This window comes from Prionailurus viverrinus, chromosome E1 (genome assembly GCF_022837055.1).
Source record: "Prionailurus viverrinus isolate Anna chromosome E1, UM_Priviv_1.0, whole genome shotgun sequence".
NCBI lineage: Eukaryota > Metazoa > Chordata > Mammalia > Carnivora > Felidae > Prionailurus > Prionailurus viverrinus.
The window spans coordinates 46,633,029-46,653,233 of NC_062574.1; the positions used below are offsets into that span (position 1 = coordinate 46,633,029).

At 46.4% G+C, this 20,205-nt stretch overlaps 1 protein-coding gene across 1 annotated transcript in view; it reads right to left on the reverse strand.

Annotated features, from left to right (window-relative positions):
- Positions 1-10,604: 10,604 nt before the first annotated feature.
- LOC125151964 (CMRF35-like molecule 3) overlaps positions 10,605-20,205 on the reverse strand; it is a 28,299-nt gene continuing 18,698 nt past the window's right edge. Inside the window, exons 3-6 of the mRNA XM_047833551.1 lie at positions 13,907-14,239; positions 12,328-12,424; positions 11,522-11,629; positions 10,605-11,031 (exon numbers count right to left, since the gene is read on the reverse strand). Of these exons, the coding sequence (XP_047689507.1) occupies positions 10,920-11,031; positions 11,522-11,629; positions 12,328-12,424; positions 13,907-14,180 (591 nt within the window). The 5' untranslated portion in view covers positions 14,181-14,239 and the 3' untranslated portion in view covers positions 10,605-10,919. The remainder of the gene's footprint in view (positions 11,032-11,521; positions 11,630-12,327; positions 12,425-13,906; positions 14,240-20,205) is intronic.

Sequence of the window (20,205 nt, forward strand, 5' to 3'; positions counted from 1 at the left end):
GCCAGAAATGTAAAGGGAACTGAAAGCCAAGACCATGAACAGGATCTGATACCAGATGGCTGATGGGAACTATCAGAATGGATACGGGCTTTAGGAGGAAAGGGGCTGGCATTTCAACAACCACAAGGGGACAGGAGCTTATGCCTTAGGTCCATACCAGATGGGTAACTGGAGCAGAGCTCCCTGCCCAAAACTGGGATCCATGAAGGGTCACCACAGCCCCAGAATGGAGCAAGGGCATACTTCACTGATAGCCTCAGGGGAGCACCAAGGTATCTTGGCCCCCTGGAGCCACAGGAGTTACAGAGTCTTCCATAAGAATTGGCACCCAAACAGTACTACACTGAGGTGTGACAGCCAAAGTCACTGTTTCCCATAGCATGGGAGGCTTGGGTAAAGTAATTAATATAAAATCAGGTTGACAAATGACGAGGCTTGCAGGGGTTTGGGAGACATGGATGCAAAACCACAACCATGCCTCCTGGCCACCCTCTGGTTTTCTATAGTCCATGAGCTAAGGACACTTTTACATATAAAAACATTTTATTTAGTGTTTATTATTGGGAGAGAGAGAGAGAGAGCATGAGCATGGGAAGGGCAGAGAGAGGAGAAGACACAGAATCTGAAGCAGGTTCCAGGCTCCGAGCTGTCAGCACAGAGCCTGACGCGGGCTCAAACCCACGAACTGCTAGAGCATGACCTGAGCAGAAGTCAGATGCTTCACCAACTGAGCCACCCAGGCACTCCTCAAACACTTTTACATTTTTAAACAGTTGGAAAAATCAGAAGAAAAATATTTCATGACACATGAAAATTGCACAACACTACCATTTCAGAGTGTATAAACAAGTCTTACGGGAACACAACCACACTTGCTCCTTTCTATATTGTCTGAGGCAGCTTTTCTGCTACAAGGGCAGAATTGAGTAGCTGGCCCACAAAACCCATGATGTCCCCTATCTGGCCCTGATGAGAAGAGTTTGCCACCCTCTTGTCTGGAGGACAGGCCCCTCACCAGAGATCATTCCTGCTAGTAATTGGAAGCAGAATCCTGAGGCAATGGCAGCTACTTTAGATGTATGATCATTTTTTTCAGGGTCCAAACAACCTACAGAGTGACTTTAGGCCAGTCTTGGTTCAGGCTGAGTCCAACCTGGCCCAGTCAGAGACCCGGATGCTTATGCTTGGTCCTCATCAGCCTCATTTGGTGTGGCCTGAGAAGCTGGCTCTCTCTTCTAGGCCCTCCCTGCTTCTCTGCTTGGTACAGCCCCATGTCACCTCAAGGGGAAGCAGCAGCTCCCACTTTCTCCTCCACCAGCACCTCAGATTCCTTGCCCAGTGTCTCCAGCCCCAATTCCCCATGGCCCTGCTGTGCCCTTGGGACTGGCTGCTCTGGCACCTCACACTCAACATGACCAAAGTCTACCCCTCCTCTCTCGCTGGTCCATTATCCCACCACTGCTTTATACAGCCCCCTCCCACCCACCTATCAGCCTACAGACTCACTGGTTCCCTTCCTTTTCTTTGAATACATCAAATGCTTTCTCATTTCAGGGCCTTTGCATGTGCTGTTCCCTCTACCTGAAATGCTTTTCCTTTCACTAAGGGTTTCTCAATGCCTGTTAGACGTCCAAGTGGAGATGCTTAGTGAGGAGCTGAGTGTACAACCTGTGGTCCAGGTGAGAGACACACATTTAGAAGTTCACAGGGTTACCTGAGAGCACCAGGACCCAGGTTCCCAAGTTCAGCAACATGTGTGGACTGAGGAAGAAAGGTGGCAAAAAAAGTAAGGAGGAAGAAAGTGAAGCAAGAGGAAAACCAGGAGAGTCTGAAAGCAGGGAAAGGAACACATTTCCAGAAGGAAGAGCCATTGGCTGAACCAAACACTACAGAGAAGTAAAGTAAGATGCAGAAAGACAAGATGCCGTGGACAGGATTAGAAGGAGGGATGTGGTCCTTGTCAAGACAGATTGGGAGAGACTGGGGGGAAAGGGAGGGAAGAGGAAATGGAGCCAGCCAGTGTAGACAGTGTTTCACAAGAAGCTCTGGGAAGAAAAGCAGAGAGAAAAGAGGCAATGGCTGGAAAGGGCTAGAAGCAAAGGGGAGGAGCTGGCCAGTGTGGTGTCCAGGAGTGTGAATGGGCAGACTGCAGGGTCATGTCCTGTGATAGGCAATCTCCAGGGTGTCATCATGCTGCTCACAGAACTTGAAATACAAGCACAAAGCTAGATTTAATTACATAAAATTTAAATCATTTCTGTGGTTAAAAAAAAAAGACAAATAATAAAATAGGGGAAAAAATGCCAAAAACATTAAGAGCTTGTACAAATCAAAATGAGAAATACTAAAGCCTTAAAAGAAAAATTGGCAAAGACCATGGACCCGCAAGTCTCAAAAGAAGAAAGAAAGGCAAAGGACTAATATTCAGAAAAAATAAGTGTTTATCCTCACTGGCAAGCAAATTCATGGATATATGAAAACAACTAAATTATAAATTTTCCAAATTAGTCAAGATGGCTTTTTTTCATGTTTATTTATTTATTTTTGTGAGAGGGAGCGAGCACATGCACAGAAGCGGCAGAGAGAAAGGGAGGGAGAGAGAGAATTCCCAAGCATGCTCTGCACTGTCAGTGCAGAGCCCAACTTGGGGCTTGATCCCACAAACTGTGAGATCATGACCTGAGCCAAAATCAAGAGTTAAATGCTTACCTGCCTGAGCCACCCAGGGACCTGTTAGTCAAGATGTTTTTAAGGTAGTAGTAAAGGCAGACAAAGGTGTGGTGCTATAGGAACTCATATATTCCTTGTGGGTGACACACTGCTCTGGTTCTACAATGTAATTTAGCAATAGGTGTAAAGAATTATAAAAGTGGCCTTTTTCTGTGCCCCATGTTTCTGCTTTGCATTATATAGGCTAAGAAAAAAATTGGAAATGAGAACACATATTAGTGAAAAATTGAAAAGACCCTAATTACCTAACAATAAGAGACTATATACTATTGTGAATAGGTGTGTAGATACATAATAGCTAGATATATTGAGAGATAGATAAGATAGAGCTAGAGAGATAGATGATGGATGGATGGATAGAGATAGATAGATAGATAGATAGATGATAGATAGATGCCAATGAGTAGATCTAAGAGCGAACAGACAAGTGACTAATACACTGTCCTTATTTTCTTATGCATGAATTGAATGTAGAATGTAGTCCTGATCATAACTGCAAAATCTGACAACAACCAAATGTTCATCGACAATAGAATGGATAAATACATGTGGTGTAATCACACAGTGGAATCTTATTCAGCAGCGAAAATGGGCACACTACAGCTGCAACATGATGAATCTCAAGCATAATATTAAGTGAAAGAAGCAAGTCATGAACATATTTATAATATTGTCCCATCTATATGAAGTCCCAAAGTAGGTAAGACTAAACTATATGAAATTCATATAGAGGTGATAGAAATCAGATCAATAGTTGCCTGTAGCAGGGTTAGGGATGGTCTATAAAGGGGCACAAGGGAACTTTCTGCGGTAATTGATAATGTCCTATATCTTGATTGTGGTGTTGGTCACAGGGAAGGAGATGGTCAAAACTCATTGAACTGTACATATAAAATGGGTGCATTTTCTTATATGTGAAATGTACTACAATACGGTTGATGTTTAAAAATCAAGGAAATGAATGTCACAACTATCAGAGTAATGCATATATCTAGTGGAGAAGGGAGAGGGTATGAACAGAAAGCAGATATCTGGGGTACTGGCAATGTTCTATTTCTTGACCTCATTGGTAGCTATATAAAAATTGCTTTATGATTATTATGTAAATGGTACATATGTTTTATGTAGTCTTTTCTATGTGTATCTTACAATTAAATGCATGTGTGTGTGTGTCTGTACAATTAAATATATATGCAGTGGAGTAATGTCTATGGAATTTCAAGACAGAAAATCAATGTCCAAGAATGCTCTACCTTGTAGACAAAAACAGAAAGATATTTCAAAAATGCAAGGACTCCAAATGTGCATTATCCATTTATACTATGTTAAAAAAAAAGTCTCAAAGTACTCCACCCAACTGAGAAGTCAATCCAAAGAATTGAAATTTGAAAAAGATGTGGGTGTAAAGGAAATAACAGTAGAAAACCTGTTAAACTTTAGAATCTATGTCTAAATCATCATTATTAATATGGTTATTACATGTATTGAAAATGCTAAAGTTTAATATTTGGAAGAAGACACACGTAATTTTTTTAAATTAATAAATGTAAGCTTCTGGGTCTCAAAGCCCAAAGCATCACAGATATTTCTCACTTCTTGTGGAGAAAGGGAAGGGAATGGTGGCCAGATCCGTGAGTTCTGTTCAACCATCAAAAGGTTTGGGCCTTTCTTCCCGGCAGGATTCTGCCTGTAAGTGGAAAATCAAATATTCCAGTCGGAAGCTGAGTGAGAAATTGGCAGTGCAGGGATAAGATCTGAAGTTTCTGAGAAAAGTGTGGGCTGGGCAGACCTACAGCATCTCAGGGAGACAGGAAACTGTAGAACTGCCACACCCAGGAGGGGCTAGGCAGGGGTCCCGATTATAACAATAACTGCTTCTCTTCCCCGAGCATAGTGCTAACGGGTTCTCCAAAATTATTTCTGAAGTTCACAGCAAAGCTGTAAGGCAGGTACCATTATTCCTAGTTTATAGATAAGAAGACAGAGGCAGAAGGAGGTCCTGATACCAGACTTCATCAAATCAAGTTCACAAACTCCAATCTGGTTTGTTATCCTTTGGGATTTGAGGGGAAAACCAGTAGAGGAAGCAGCAAACTGACCAAGAGCTTAGTGACCAAGAAGTAGGGAGATCACTTTCCCAAAAGGAAGCACAGCCTCTTCCCCATCTCCATCACCCCAATGTCTTACCAATGCTTTGCAGTTGGGGGCCACAGGCTGCACAATCCACAGCATGGCTTCTATGACATGGGAACTACCATCCAGTGTCTACCCACTGCCCAGAGCCATTCTGCCAGGGGACAGCAGGAGGCCCTTAGGGCTGGGGCCTGCCCATCTCCACCAAAAACTGAAACACATGCATTTGGGGGAAGCTGCCATAGGGGAAGAGGCTTAGTTTCTAGAAGACAAGACTCCCCTTATTACTATCTGCTCCACCACACTAGGGAGGAGGTAGAAAGCTGGGGCAGTCCAAAGAGGAGGACAGACAACATCATTAGGGAAATGCTAGCCATCAAGGAATGCAAATCAAAACCGCGGTGAGACACTGCTTTATACCCACAAGAATGGCTAGCATCAAAAAGTCTGAGAGTGAGTCTTGACAAGGGATGTCAAGAAGTCAGAACACCCATATACCTGTTCATGGGAATGGAAAGTGGTGGAAAACAGTCTACAAATTCCTCAAAGGATTCGAAGGAAGTCAAAGGACCGGGGCAGGGAGTTGGAGCCACACAAGAGAGCTGCCTCCCAAAGACAGGTGTCTGGACCTCTCCTCCACTTTCAGCAATTGTACAGTAATAAGTTATTACCATAGAAATAGTGTCTCCAAAGTGGAGAGGCATGGTGTCCTCAAACCAGTCTCGAATCCAGACACCAGAGTATGGACAATGCAGACGTTGCTGGTGGTTTTGAAAGAAAATGAGGAAACTTTTGAAGTCTGATTCGTTGGCTTCCTTGCTGTCAAATTTTCACCAAAGCAGGATTTCCGGGTTCCAGGTTCTGGGGTAAACATACACTTAACCTGACAGGTTGCTGTGCAAAATGACTGCACTGGGCTATTGAGTCTCATCCTTGCAGCCAGGGTCTACCACCAGAAACTGTTTCACTAAGCAGAGCAAAGTTTTCACAAACTGGGTGATGGGACTTCCCCCTTTGATTCTGGCCAGCAAATCCCAGACTTTAGCCTCTACTACAAAGCTGTAATCATCAAGACAGCATGGTATTGGCACAAAGACAGACACATAGACCAATGGAATAGAATAGAGACTCCAGAATTGGCCCCACAGATGTATGGCCAACTAATCTTTGACCAAGCAGGAAAGAATATCCCATGGAAAAAAGACAGTCTTTTTAACAAATGGTTCTGGGAGAACTAGACAGCAACATGCAGAAGATTCTGGCCAGCAGTTTGGCATGGATTTGTTCAGTCCGGTAAAAAAAAAAAAAAAAATAGTAATTCCTCAAATCTTACTGAAATCCCTCTGTCTAGACTCTCCAGTGCAGCTCAAGACCAATTCAGGATCCTTTGTTTGGATCCTCAAGGGCAACAACTGGGGCTGCCTACGGGACCTTCTGGTGCGTGATCAACAGTCACTTGCTGCCTGCACACGTCCCAATGGATCCTGGATGCCTGGTGGCTGCACATCCAAGTCGTTGCTAATTCTGCCTTACAGTGGCTCATTCACCTGACCACTCACATTACTGCTGCCCCAGTCACCCTCCCCGGCCCCAAGACAGGTTGTGCCACTCCACTGGGCCTCTTGAGAATTGGGGTCTACTCCTGTGAGGTCCTGCACACCCAAACACCAGGCCTCTGGCTTGTCCTTACTTTGTTTCTCATGGGAAGCTTGGCTGTTGTCCCCCTTAACCACTGGCCTCCCACTGCTGAGGAGAGTACACCTCTCCCTCCCTGGCACCTCTGTAGCCCCCAGTTTCTTCATAACGATGGTGGTAGCCACCTCCTAAGGACTGTTGTTAGGAATAAATGAGATCAATGATGTCAAGTGCTAGGCACAGACCCTGGTGTCATGTTAGCAACTGCTATCACAAGTGCACACACACACACCTGTGGGCTGACAAAATGCCCCACCCCAGCCTGTGCCGTGCACTGATAGCCATGGTCTCCATATCCTCCTGCCCATCTGCTTAGGTGGTGGTGATCTCATGGGACCTGTGTGTGCCTGAACTTCCTTCATCGTTTTCTCCACCTCCTCCTCCCAGGAAAGATTCAGTAAGTGACAAGTCCCAGCCCCAGTCACCTGAAGGCAGAGAGGGGGCCAAGCTACAAATAGACCGGTGGTTCTATCTCCCTGGCCCCAGAACATCCAGATCCTTCTCGTCTGACATCTGGCCTAAGAGTTCCAGCCCTGGACACTGTCACTTCCTGTCCATATTTTGTTATCTGCTTCCTTCCTCTGCTACTTCTTCATTTTAAGCTGCAAAGTTATCAGGAAAGGGGAAGGACCTGCTGAAATAGAGAGTGGCCCAAAACCACAGCCACAAGGGGAGTTTGATGGCACCATGTTCCCTCACCTGCTGAGGCCCCACCCAGACACGGCAGAGCGCACCCATCCCTGGGAGGCCAGTTACCCCTCCATCCCAGGCTGTCCTCTGCTTTCAATCCTATAGCTTTTCCACAACTCCAGCCCTGCCCTGTGGGAAATGCCTGTCCACTGTGGTCACACACAGGTCCTCTTGGGGAATGGTTTCTGGTCCAGCTATAACCAAGGTTTACATCCCTCCACAGTTCAAATCTTAACTTAGATGCCCTTTTTGGTGTCACAAAGAGGACGGGGGGATTGTAAACCAGTCTTAAAGTTCTAGAGGTTGGAAGTCTGAAATTAGTTTTGCAGGATCAAAGTCACAGTGTCAGCAGAGCTTCATTCCTTCTGGAAGGTCCAGGGCAGAATCCACTTCCTTGACTTCTTCCACCTGCATGTGGCTCATGGCCCCACATCACTCCACCCTTGGCTCCCATTATCATATCTCTTTCTGTGACTCTGACCCTCCAGCTTCTGTTTCATAGGAACCCTTACAATAATATTGGGCCCACTGGATAATCCAGGATAATCTCTCCATCTCAGGATCTTTAACTTAATCACATCTGTAAAGTATTTTTTTGCCATAAAAAGTAAAATATTCGCAAGTTCTTTTGGGGGTTACAATGGGGACATCTTTGCGGGTGCCACTGTTCTGCCAAATAATGGAATTAAGGGAGGGATGAAGAGAGGCTGTTCCCTTCCTTTCATAATAACAAGCTCCTCTTTTGCCCCCTAAACACCTTTTCATTCTGTACAAGGGGTCCCATGATCTCCCACTAGTTTGGTGATTCACTGGAAGGACTCAAATAACTTAACAAGTTATGGTCATGGCAAAGGCTTCTTAAAGCAAAAGATACAGTAAAGGAGTATCAGGAATCTTATCCATGAGCAAACACTAGAGGTGGGGTTGGAGGCTTCTCTGCAAGGGCCATGGGAATGGGCACTTCTCTCTGGCTGCCAACTAAAGGTATGTGGGAGATGTCTCCACCCAGGGAAGCCCACTTCAGTTTGGAGGCAACAGTTCTTAAAGAGAGTTGATAAAGTACCTACAATCCAGGTACCAGCATCTTCATGATGACATGGAACAATATTGACCACCCGCTCCATCCTGACCCACTGTCTCGGGTTTACAGAATAATTTCACTCATTGGTGACAATGTGAGCATTCCAGGAGTTAAGTCATTAAACCTAAACCTAACCCTAACCCTAACTCTAACCTGGCCAAGAGTCACTAACATGGACCTGGGCATTCCTGGAGATAAGTAAGAGCTGAATGAAAGAGACACACTGCATTAAACCTTTCTTTGCACACTCCTCAAATGGAGCATGTGCATTGACCTGTCTCTGCCTCCTGCCCTGATGGGGTAATCCTGGATTCACCAGTGACTTCCCATCACTGCAACCAATGTTTCTGTGCATGTTCTGTGTGTCAACACTGTGCTAGAGCCTGAGAAGGCAGAAAGATAAACCTTCATTCCTGGTCCTACTCTTAGGCAACTCATGGGATCAAAGTTACCTACTGCTGCATAACAAATTACCCCAAAACTTAGCTTAAAACAATAATATATACTATTCCACAGAAATTGTGCATGACTTTATTTACAGGGTTTGCAGAAGGCTGCAGTGTTGAATGGGACCACATTCTCATCTGAAGGCTCAACTGAGGATGGGTCAGTTGCTAAGTTCATTCATGTAGTTGCTGGCAGGATTCGGTTACTCACAGACCATGGAACTCAAGACTTTTATGGATATAGGTGAGAAGCCCCCTCGGTTCCTTGCCTTATGGTCCTCCCAACATGCTTGCAACGTGGCATCTGGCTTCCATCATAGCAAGTAAGTGAAAGCCAGTGAGACAAAAACCAGAGACTTTTTTTTGGAGAGAGAGTGTGTGCATGAGAGTGAGTAGGGGAGGTGCAGAGGGAGAGGGAGAGAGAGAATCACAAGCAGGCTCCACACCCAGCACAGAGCCTGATGCAAGGTTCAACCTCACAACAGCGAGATCATGACCTGAGCAGAAATCAAGAGTCAGATGCCTAGCTGACTGAGCCATCCAGGCACCCCCGAGTCTTTTTGTAACCAAATATCAGAGTGGCATCCTGTTAATTTGCCATATCCTATTCATTAGAAGCAAGTGGGTTCATCCCACACTCATTTCCCCTTAGCTCTGACTAGGCCTCTTTGTAAGACCTTCGGTACAGAGAAAGCCGCTTACTTAGGGTGCTAGGAGTTAAAGGGCCTATTGTCTTGCTAATTAACTCATGAAAAAGTGTGAGGATATATTTATTCAACTAGAAGTGAGGCAGTAACCAACTGATAGCCTGTTGTCACACCTGTCTAGAAGGACAGTGTCAGGGTGCCTGCCACATTCCTCATCCTGCAGGAAAGAAGTCAAGACACCTGCAGTCAGATGACCAAAGGTTCCACCTGGGAGGTCCCCTGTTCAGTATTTTTTTTTAATTTTTTTTAACGTTTATTTTATTTTTGAGACAGAGAGAGACAGAGCATGAACGGGGGGAGGGTCAGAGAGAGGGAGACACAGAATCTGAAACAGGCTCCAGGCTCTGAGCTGTCAGCACAGAGCCCGACGCGGGGCTTGAACTCATGGACCGGGAGATCATGACCTGAGCCAAAGTCGGACGCTCAACCGACTGAGCCACCCAGGCGCCCCACCTGTTCAGTATTTTTAGCAACACCTTGGATGAAGGCATAGAAGGCATGTGGGATTCTTCTGTAGATCACACAAATCCAGGGGAAAGGAGTATCAAAAAGAATAGCAGATAAGATGTGATTTCTGTACCCTGGGCATAAGGGCTGAACCTTAAGGAAAGAGAAAGGAACTCCTCCTCAGGACAGAGGCCACTGAGGATGGAGGACAGAGGGACAAAGAGAGAGAAGGAGCGGGGAGGGGTTCAGGCTAGAGCCAGGTCAGGACCCCTCGTGCCTGGACACTCACTGCCCCAAAGCAGCTCTGTTTGCAGCTTGTAACAAGAAAATCCTCTTCCTAGAACCTGCTGCACATAGGGATGGTGCTTTCAGCTGCCATTTAAAGCAAGACCCACATTCTTCATCCCCTTCTCCCATTTGCTGAATGCATATTTGGCACAGACAGATGTGGGTGAGACCTCTGGGGGCTAACCACCTGCCCACATTGTGCCCAGAGTCAAGCAGAAGTCGCAGGAGGCCTGGCTTGCTCCTCCCAGGTCCCTTAACTGTTTACCCTCCTCCCTGTGCCCTGGACCCAAACCAGCAATTGCCATGGCAGCTCCATGTGGAAGTTCCTACACGGCCAATGTCCTCCATGTATTATCTCAATTAAATACAAATCCAAGAAACAGATGATGAGAGCCATCAAAAACCTCTACTGGGTCATGTTGTAAGCACTGAAGTTTGAACACATATCCATCTCAGTCCACAGCCCATGTCCTCACATGGAGTCCTGGTGTCTGCTGTCAGACCAGCCTGGGAAACGATCCGGCAAAGATGACTCAATGCCCAGGCACAAAAGTCTCTGCTGGGGCTGATTCATTTCTGGCTTCACATCCCAGGGAAGGGTCCAGGCTGAGTTTGGAGCAGAGAGGCCAGGAACTGTGTCACCAGACAGGGAGTCACTGGGGAGTGAGCTGCAGTTACACTGGGCTGGGCAGACCATCATCCTCAGAGGTGACGCTGAAGCCAGGCCAACCAAATGGCAGCATAACTGAAGCTCAGGAAGAGGCTGACTTTCAGCAAGACCAGGAATAGGAAGCTGGCAAAGAACAGGAAGGGCCTGGTGGAGGAAACAGGGTCAGAAGAAAGTGACTACAGTGCATTAGTGAGAGGCCACTCTGCACCCCACCTTTGGACTCTGAACCCAGCACACAAGTCATGGACCATCATCAGCGCCCCACCCCCTGCCATGCTGGTTCTGATAAGTTGTTCCCCAGGACAGAGAGACAGAAGAGAGAAAAGGGAGAATGGCTCACTATGTGGGGAGCCCTGGCTCCATGCTTCACCCTATTCCCTTAATGTATTCTTCACAGGGACTCTGTAAGGCTGTTCTGTTATCATGTCTGTGGCAGGTTGTATTTTCCAAAAATGGTCACAGCAATATTTCTAGTCCCACATGCTCTTCCAGAAGCCTGACTCTTCTCTATCAAGAGGTGGAATCTATTTCTCATCCCTTTGAAGCTGGATGGACTGGTGATTGCTTTGACTACAGAACATAGAAGCAATGCATGATTTCTGAGAATAGGTCAGGAGAAGGAGACAGGGCCCACCTGGCTGTCTTGGAACACTTGCTCATGGACCCCAGCCACCATATTGTAAGGAAGCCCAGACCACATGCAGAGGCCACATATGGGATTCCAGCTGAGGTTCCAGACATCCTGGGGCAGAGACAAATTTCCATGTTGTATCCTGTCCAAATGCTTGACTCACAGAATCCGTGAACATCATAAATGATTATATTTTTTTACTAGTTTTTGGCATAAAACAATCACAAATAACGAGAACAACCATAGTCACTAGAACCACCCTCATTTTATTTTTTTTCATGTTTATTTGGTTATTTTAAGAGAGAGAGAGAGAGAGAGAGAGCAGGGAAGGGGCGGAGAGAGAAGGAGAGAGAGAATCCCAAGCAAGTTCCACACTGTCAGCGCAGAGCCTGACAAGGGGCTCGATCTCATGAACTGTGAGATCATGACCTGAGCCGAAGTCAAAAGTCAGACACTTAACCGACTAAGCCACCCAGGTGCCCCAAGTCATCCTCATTTTACAGATGGGGCAACTGAGACATGCAGAGGTTAAGTGACTTGCCCAGTGTCATCACCCTGTTAATAAAAAGTAGAGCTGGAATGGGAACCCAAACACTGGCTACTAACACCCTCACACTTAGAGACGGGGAAGGAGACAGAGCAGAGAACCAAAGCAGAGGCCAGGTACAGGGACCCTGGCTCTCCTTGGGACCTGCAGCAGGTACTAAGGTGTCACACCAAAGCCAGGGGAACCCCAAGCTTGCATCCCCACCAGGAAACAATACAGCCAGGATAGGGGGACCCTCTTGCAGGGACATGGCTTTTCTTACCAGGCAGGAAGGCCAGGGCTGGCCATGTGACTGGTCAGAGCTGGGGCTCCCATGCTGGCCAATGTCTCAGTGGTCATCATTGATACTGTCGCTGAGCCTACAGAGCAGGTCACAAGTCACTCTCTGCCCCAACCTCCCAATGGCTCAAAGTCTTCAGTCATCATAACACTGCACATCTCCCCATCTTCAAGGGACGCTGTGGTTACACAGAGAGGAGAAGTGTCCTGGGGGAGGTGCCAAGACCAGGCAGGAGAATCCCATATTACTTTTCGGGGGGGGGGGTCCCCAGCCCCATCTCACACCAAGACATCCCAGGCACAGGCAGGGGATGCTGGAAGGAGGGGTCTTTCAGGGGCCTTAGCCAGCCCTCCAAGAAACCCCACAAGAGGCCTTCCGGTGAAGCTCCAGCACATTCTCATCACTGTGGGGACTCTGAAAACTCCAGAGGGCAGGACCCAGACCCTCCCTCTTTCCCTCACCCCTGCACACCGATTAGGTATATGGCATAAAATAAAAGCATGGAAAAAATGCTGGTGTAGATTTTCATGTGCCCCCTTCTGAGTGGGGACCCGAGTGAGGGAGCTGTAACTGCATAGTTGTGTTCATGCTGGGCTAAGAAGAAGCAGGACACCAGGGCTGGGGTCCCCAGCAGAGCCATAGGGCAGGGGGGCCATGACCCAGCTCACGTGCTACCTCCTTGGGAGGGAGCCCTCCTGGGGGCCTTGTACCCAAGGTAGCTCCTCCCCACTCAAACACCATTTAATCCCTATCTCACTAGCCCCCCCACACACTTACATTGCACCTGTCACCATCTGTATAGTGAGTGGCTGCATGTCCATAAAGGATGGGCTTCCCCTGCCCCACCACTGTTCCCAAGCTCCCCTGTTCTCTGTCCCTGTCCTTCCTCATCTCCACTCCAAGGTCAACATCTACAACTCCCTGCAAGCCCACCGGGCTGTGAAGACTGAATCTGTCTGCTTTCCCCGTCTCCCCCCGACATCGCCAGACTAGGTCCATAATAGGCAGATAATAATGTTTCAATAACTGAGGGAGAGAAACAAGGGGACCCCCTAAAGCCCATAAATAAAGCCACTTTTCCCTGCCAGAACCTGGAGATGTGAGTGTTGCAGCTTTGGTTTGGCCTAGATGATAGTACCAATGGCTACCATCTTGTAAGTCCTAACTAACTACCAGCCACTGTGATCAGCGCTTCACCCCTACCAACTCATTTAATGCTCTCAATCACTGTACAGCAACACTATTGTTCTCCAGTTTTACTAATGGGGAAACTGAGGCACAAACCAGTTAAGTAACTTGCCCAAGTCACACAGCCCACAAGTGGCACAGCTGAGACTTGAACACAGCTTTCTGACTCCAGGGCTCAAGATGCAACCCGACTTATTTCACCAGTCACACTTACATGTAGGCACGGACGCGTGTGCCTACACACAGGTGCATTCCTGTCCCCCTGGGTAGCCAGTCATGGGCCTTGGCTGGAGCCTCCTTTCACTCCTCAGCAAGAGAGACTGGGCACCCATGACCTCAACCTATGCAGGCAAAGGGTGTGGGAAGGGATTACCTGGAAAAATAGTCACGGCCACCGGGGCCTGGGGGACACTTGTGGCCCTGTCCACCCCGCACCAGTAAGTGTCTGCATCTCCTTCCTCCAGGTCCTCCGTGATCACATGGAAAAGGTGCTCTCTGGGGTTGTCTCGAAGGGTTACTCGGCCACGCCTCACCTCTTGCCCTGCCATCTGTTCCGTTTCAATGACTCGGACACAGTCTGTCCAGTTGGGCCCTCGGCACCAGAACTTCCTGTGACCCTCCTCTCCCACATTGTACCGGCACTCCATCACCAATGTTCCTCCCGTTGTGCCTTTTAAGATCCTGGGAATGCTCAGAGTGAAATAGCCTGAAAAACACAAACCCCCACACCTTATCCAGTGCATCCTGTAGCTCCTGGCCCCTGTTCACCAACTTGCAGTGACCTTCGATGAACAGAGACACCATTCCCCATCCCTGGGTGCCCCCCACATCCTCCCATGCTCACCCCTCTACAGGAAACATGCCTAGCTGCACAAACACGTGCCTACATGGGCAGCTGTGTTCCCCTCAGATCTGTGAGCAAGATGAATTTTCTCCTGCTTTTCTAGCAGACCAGAAAAAATCTTTCCTCTATGGCAAATCAACTTCCCTCCACGTAACACACATACTCATCTCTCAAATCCTCCTTCCATACTCACCTCTCCCCTCCCCCAGCCCCCACCAAGCCATTTTGACCTTCTTGAGTCTCTGGAGGTGATGTTAGTCTGAATCATTTCTCTTGGGTGATTTTTCACTCTGTTATAGGCCCAACCTGGCTCTCCTCCATTAAGAGGGGGAGTGAGAGAAAATTGAGCAAGGATCCAGCACTGTTCTCATTATAATAGAAAGTATTGATTCAGAGTTTAGGAAGGAGCGGGCACTGTTCCATGCTCTTTACATGTGTTAATGGGTTAATGGGTTTAATCCTCGAAGCCGCCTTTGGCAGGACTCATCTCTGACTATCCCATGTCATGTCCAGGCTTCAATAATCCTCATGTTAACACAGCATTACAAAGAGTGGGATTTGGAATCTGAACACAGAGGACAGAAGGGAGAGAGAGGGAGTTTCTCTCAAGTTACAGGACTAAAGCTGGAACACTCTGCTTCTGAGTGAGGACCCCACAGTGGGTAATCTGGTGTTCCCCAGGTTGTGGGGGGACGAGGGGTACAGGATGCTTCCCCTCCACCCCAGGAGTTAAGTGGGAGCAGAGACACAGAGGAAAGTCAATAAGAGCTGGGAGAGGCTGAAGCCATGTGCTGACTAGCCTTAAGTCAACCCCTTTCTCTCCCTGACAAGGGCAACACATGATTCTACACATAGAAGAATCACTGGCAAATAGGGGTCATGCCCCAAGTCAGGAAAAGTCAAGTGGGTGATTATCCAGAGGAAAATATTTCCCTTCTCCATTCTCAAGGGAGGATAGGTGGGAGAATCAAGTAAGTAGAACAAAACTTTGAATCTTCCAGGAGGATTTTCCCAGCCTTCCACACCTCCTATATGGATCTGTCTCTGTAGATTCTCTTCCTCCCCGTCATCTCCAGCTCCACGGAGTAGACATGCCCCTGCCCCAAGGCGCACTCACCCGGAAGGCAGAGGAGCAGGAAGGCACTGGAAAGACACATCTTCTGGCCTCAGTGGATCGCTCCTCCACCGTATCTACAGGAGGAAAGGTGCACTGGACCCCACAGTCCTCCAGAAACTCAGTGCCAAGTACTTGCTTCTCTTTGTTTGTTCCGCCTTCCACTCCTACCCTTGTGATCACATCTCTTTTTAATTTCTCAAAATGAAAAATAAGGAAGATCCCTGGAAAAATCTGTGTGTGTGTGTGTGTGTGTGCACAGATGAGGAGAAAAGTTGTTTAAAAATATTATGTACTTGGGGTATTTGATAACTAACCTAGAAATACAAAAATGTGGTTGCTGGAAAGGAACTTCATCTACCTCTCCGGTGCTCTTAAAAGTTTTCGCCTGAGGGCACCTGGGTGGCTCAGTCAGTTGAGCATCAGACTCAATACTGGCTCAGATTGTGATCTCATGATTCATGAGATTGAGTCTCGTCTGTACTGCAGTCCCCTCTGCACTGACAGTGTTGAGCCTGCTTTGGATTCTTTCTCTCCCTCTCTCTGGCCCTCCCCCATTTGCACGTGCACACTGTCTCTCTCAAAATAAATAAACATTTAAAAAAAAGTTTTCACCTAAAACCCACAATAAGTGTTACATTTCAGCCCAGAATTACCACCCATATTTATGTCTGAAACAAAAGTATCAAAAAATAATACTGTGCACTAATATGTTTTCTATTCTATTCCAATTTTTAAAGGTTTATTTATTTTGAGAAAGAGAGTATGGAGGAGGGGTTCAATTCTATGCACTGTGAAATCATGACCTGAGCCAAAATCAAGAGTTGGATGCTTAACCTGCTGGGCCATCCAGGCGCCCCTGATGTTTTAACCTAGTAATTCATCATAGCCTACTGACTGATGTAGGCCAATCCTTTCAAGTTAGGGTTGAAGAAACCAAAGCCCAAAAGTTAAGGGATTTGAACAAGGCCAGCCTGTGTGATCAGATGTAAAGTCAACCCAGAACCCAGAACCCTACAACTCTGATCAGGTGCTCTTTCTCTCACCTTGTGTTACCTCAGTGTTGCAAAGCACATACTGAGTTTGTTGAAGGAATGACCACTTCATTCAGCTGGACTCTTGACTTACCCCTTACCCCTGGCTGAACTGAATCATTCATTCCTACAAGCTCCTCACTCCCCTGCCAGTCAACTCAAGGTAGATCTTAGAGTTGTCCAAAGTAAGTGCTGCTACCTCACCCACTCCCTGGAGTTCAGGAAAACTCTCAGCTCAGAGCAATTGAGAGTGACAGGGAACCTCCCTTAGAATGCAAAATTATCATTACTCACAAAGACAGAAGAGCCAGCAAGCAGGCTGCCTTACCTCCTTTCTTCCTCTCTTCTTCTCCCTTCCCTCCCTCCACTCTGCTCTTCCTCTCTCTCAGGCTTCAGCAGGTGGTTCTGTCTTCATCCTTCTCAAGTCTACATTCTACCTTCTAAACAAGGCCCCAGGGCTGTTGGCCCCATTGCTGTACCTCACCCTTGAGTCACCAACTTTCACTGTCAGCTCTGTCCACTCCAGGGACACCCTGAGCATCAATGGAGGGTGGGGTGCTGTGGCAGTGGCATTTTCATCATAGCCCCCACCCACACCCACGCTCAGCTAGGATTACCCAACTAGCACACTTAGGAAGGGCCCCGTGTTCCAGCAAAGCTGCAGCAAAGAAAAGAGAGAGAGAGAGAGAGAGAGAGAGAGAGAGACAAAAAAACAAAATATTTGCAAATCATATGTCTCAAAGGGATTAATATCTAGAATATAGAGAAAACGCCTACAACTCAACAACAAAAAGCAAACAACCTAATTCAAAACAAAAACAAAAACAGAAAAACAGAGGACTTGAATAGACATTTCTCCAAAGATATTTAATTGACCAGTAGCACATGAAAAGGTGCTCAACATCACAATCATTAGGGAAATGCAAATCGAAGCCACAAGACACCACCTCACACCCATTAGGATGGCTACTATCTAAAAAACCAGAAAACAAGCATTGATGAGGATGTGGAAAAAGTGGAACCCTGGTGCACTGTTGGTGGAGATGTCAAATGATACAATCACTGTGGAAAACAGTTTGGTGATTCCTCAAAAAATCAAAAATTGAATTACCATATGATTCAGTGATTCCAGTTCTGGGCATATACCCAAAAGAACTGAAAGCAGAGTTTCAAAGAGTAGCATGTCCACAGTAGCATTAGTCACAACAGACAAAATGTGGAAGGAACCCAAGTGTCCATTGACAGATGAATGGATAAACAAAACGTGGCATATATATACAATGGAATTATCCAGCCTTGGAAAGGAAAGAAATGCTATACTATGTTACACATGGATGAACCCCAAAGACATTACACTGCATGAAATAAGCCAGTCACGAAAAGGCAAATACTGTATGATTCCACTTACATGTGGTACTTAGAATAGTCACAATCATAGAGACAGAAAGCAGAATGGTGGGTGCCAGGGGCTGGGACGGGGAGAGGAGAACAGGGAGATAAGTTTAATAGAGACAGAGTTCCAGTTTCACAAGATGAAAGAATTCTGGAGGTGGATGGTGGTGAGGGCTGCACAACCATGTGGATATTTTTTTTAATGTTTATTTTTGAGAGAGAGAGAGAGCAGGGGAGGGGCAGAGAGAGAGGGAGATACAGAATCTGAAGCAGGCTCCAGGCTCTGAGCTGTCAGCACAGCACCCGACGTGGGGCTCAAAGCCACGAACCATGAGATCATGACTTGAACTGAAGTCAGACACTCAACCGACTGAGCCGCCCAGGCGCCCCATGTGAATATATTTAATGCCACTGAACTGTACACTTAAAATGGTAAAGATGATAGATATTATGTGTATATTTTATCACAACAAACACACACACAAAAGAACTGTACATCAAAAAAAGCAAGAGCTGCGTCTAGAAAGGAGGGCATGGAGGAAGGAGTAGAAATCCATAAAAGTGGAAGCAGGGGGCGCCTGGGTGGCTCAGTCGGTTGAGCGTCCGACTTCGGCTCAGGTCATGATCTCGCGGTCTGTGAGTTCGAGCCCTGCGTCGGGCTCTGTGCTGACAGCTCAGAGCCTGGAGCCTGTTTCAGATTCTGTGTCTCCCTCTCTCTGACCCTCCCCCGTTCATGCTCTGTCTCTGTCTCAAAAATAAATAAACATTAAAAATAAAAAATAAAAAATAAAAAGTGGAAGCAGGAAAACTGTTGGGATTCCTTGCAACTTCCTAAGCAGATCATGACTATCCCTGGTGTGGCATAGAGAGCACAGCTGGCAGAGATGTGGCAGAATCCCCAGTATATGATGGCTGGGCACTTCACAAATGCAATTGATAATATTTTTCTGTCTTTGGCAGAGGCTGGTACAATTCATTAGGCTACAGACATAGATGGAGAAGCAAGTGTTGGAGAAAAGAGCTGAGGGCAAATCTGAACCCCAAGATGAATCCAGGGAGAACACCACATGAAGACAAAGCAGAGATCAGGAATGCCAAAGATTGCCAGCAAACCACCAGAAACCCTCAGAAAGAGCCAACTCTGATGACACCTGGATCTTGGACTTTTGTCCTCCAGTACTGTGAGCCAATAGATTTCTACTGTTTAAGCCATTCAGTTCAAGGTACTTCATTACAACAGCTCTAGGAAACTCACATACTTCGAGAGATAGAAGGTAATGTCTCTCCAGACTAGAGGAAAGAAGGGGAAATTGGGTTATAGAAAATAAAGGAAGCAATCCCTATCAAAATAATACCAGCATTCTTCACAGAACTAGAATAAACAATCCTAAAATTTATATGGAACCAGAAAAGACCCCAAATAGCCAAAGCAATCTTGAAAAAGAAAACCAAAGCAGGTGGCATCACAATCCTGGACTTTAAGATGTATTACAAATCTGTAATCATCAAGACAGTATGGTACTGGCACAAAAGCAGACACTCAGACCAATGGAACAGATAGAGAACCCAGAAATGGACCCACAAATGTATGGCCAACTGATCTTTGACAAAGTAGGAAAGAATATCCAATGGAATAAAGACAGTCTTTTCAGCAAATGGTGCTGGGAAAACTGGACGGCAACATGCAGAAAAGTGAACCTGGACCACTTTCTTACACCATCCACAAAAATAAACTCAAAATGGATGAAAGACACAACATAAGACAGGAAGCCATCAAAATCCTAGAGGGGAAAGCAGGAAAAAACATCTTTGACCCCAGCCACAGCAACTTTTTACTCAACATGTCTCCAGAGGCAAGGGAAACAAAAGCAAAAATGAACCATTGGGACCTCATCAAAATAAAAATCTGCACAGCGAAGGAAACAATCAGCAAAACTAAAAGGCAACCAACAGAATGGGAGAAAATATTTGCAAATGACATACTTGATAAATGGTTAGTTTCCAAAATCTATATAGAACTTATCAAACTCAACGCCAAAAAAAAAAATCAAATAAAAAACCCAAATAATCCAGTGAAGAAACAGGCAAAAGACCTGAATAGATATTTCTCCAAAGAAGACATCCAGATGGCGAACCGACACATGAAAAAATGCTCAATGTCATTCATCATCAGGGAAATACAAACCAAAACCACAATAAGATACCACCTTACACCTGCCAGAAAGGCTAACAATAACCACTCAGGCAATGATAACGTTGGCAAGGATGCAGGGAAAGAGGATCTCTTT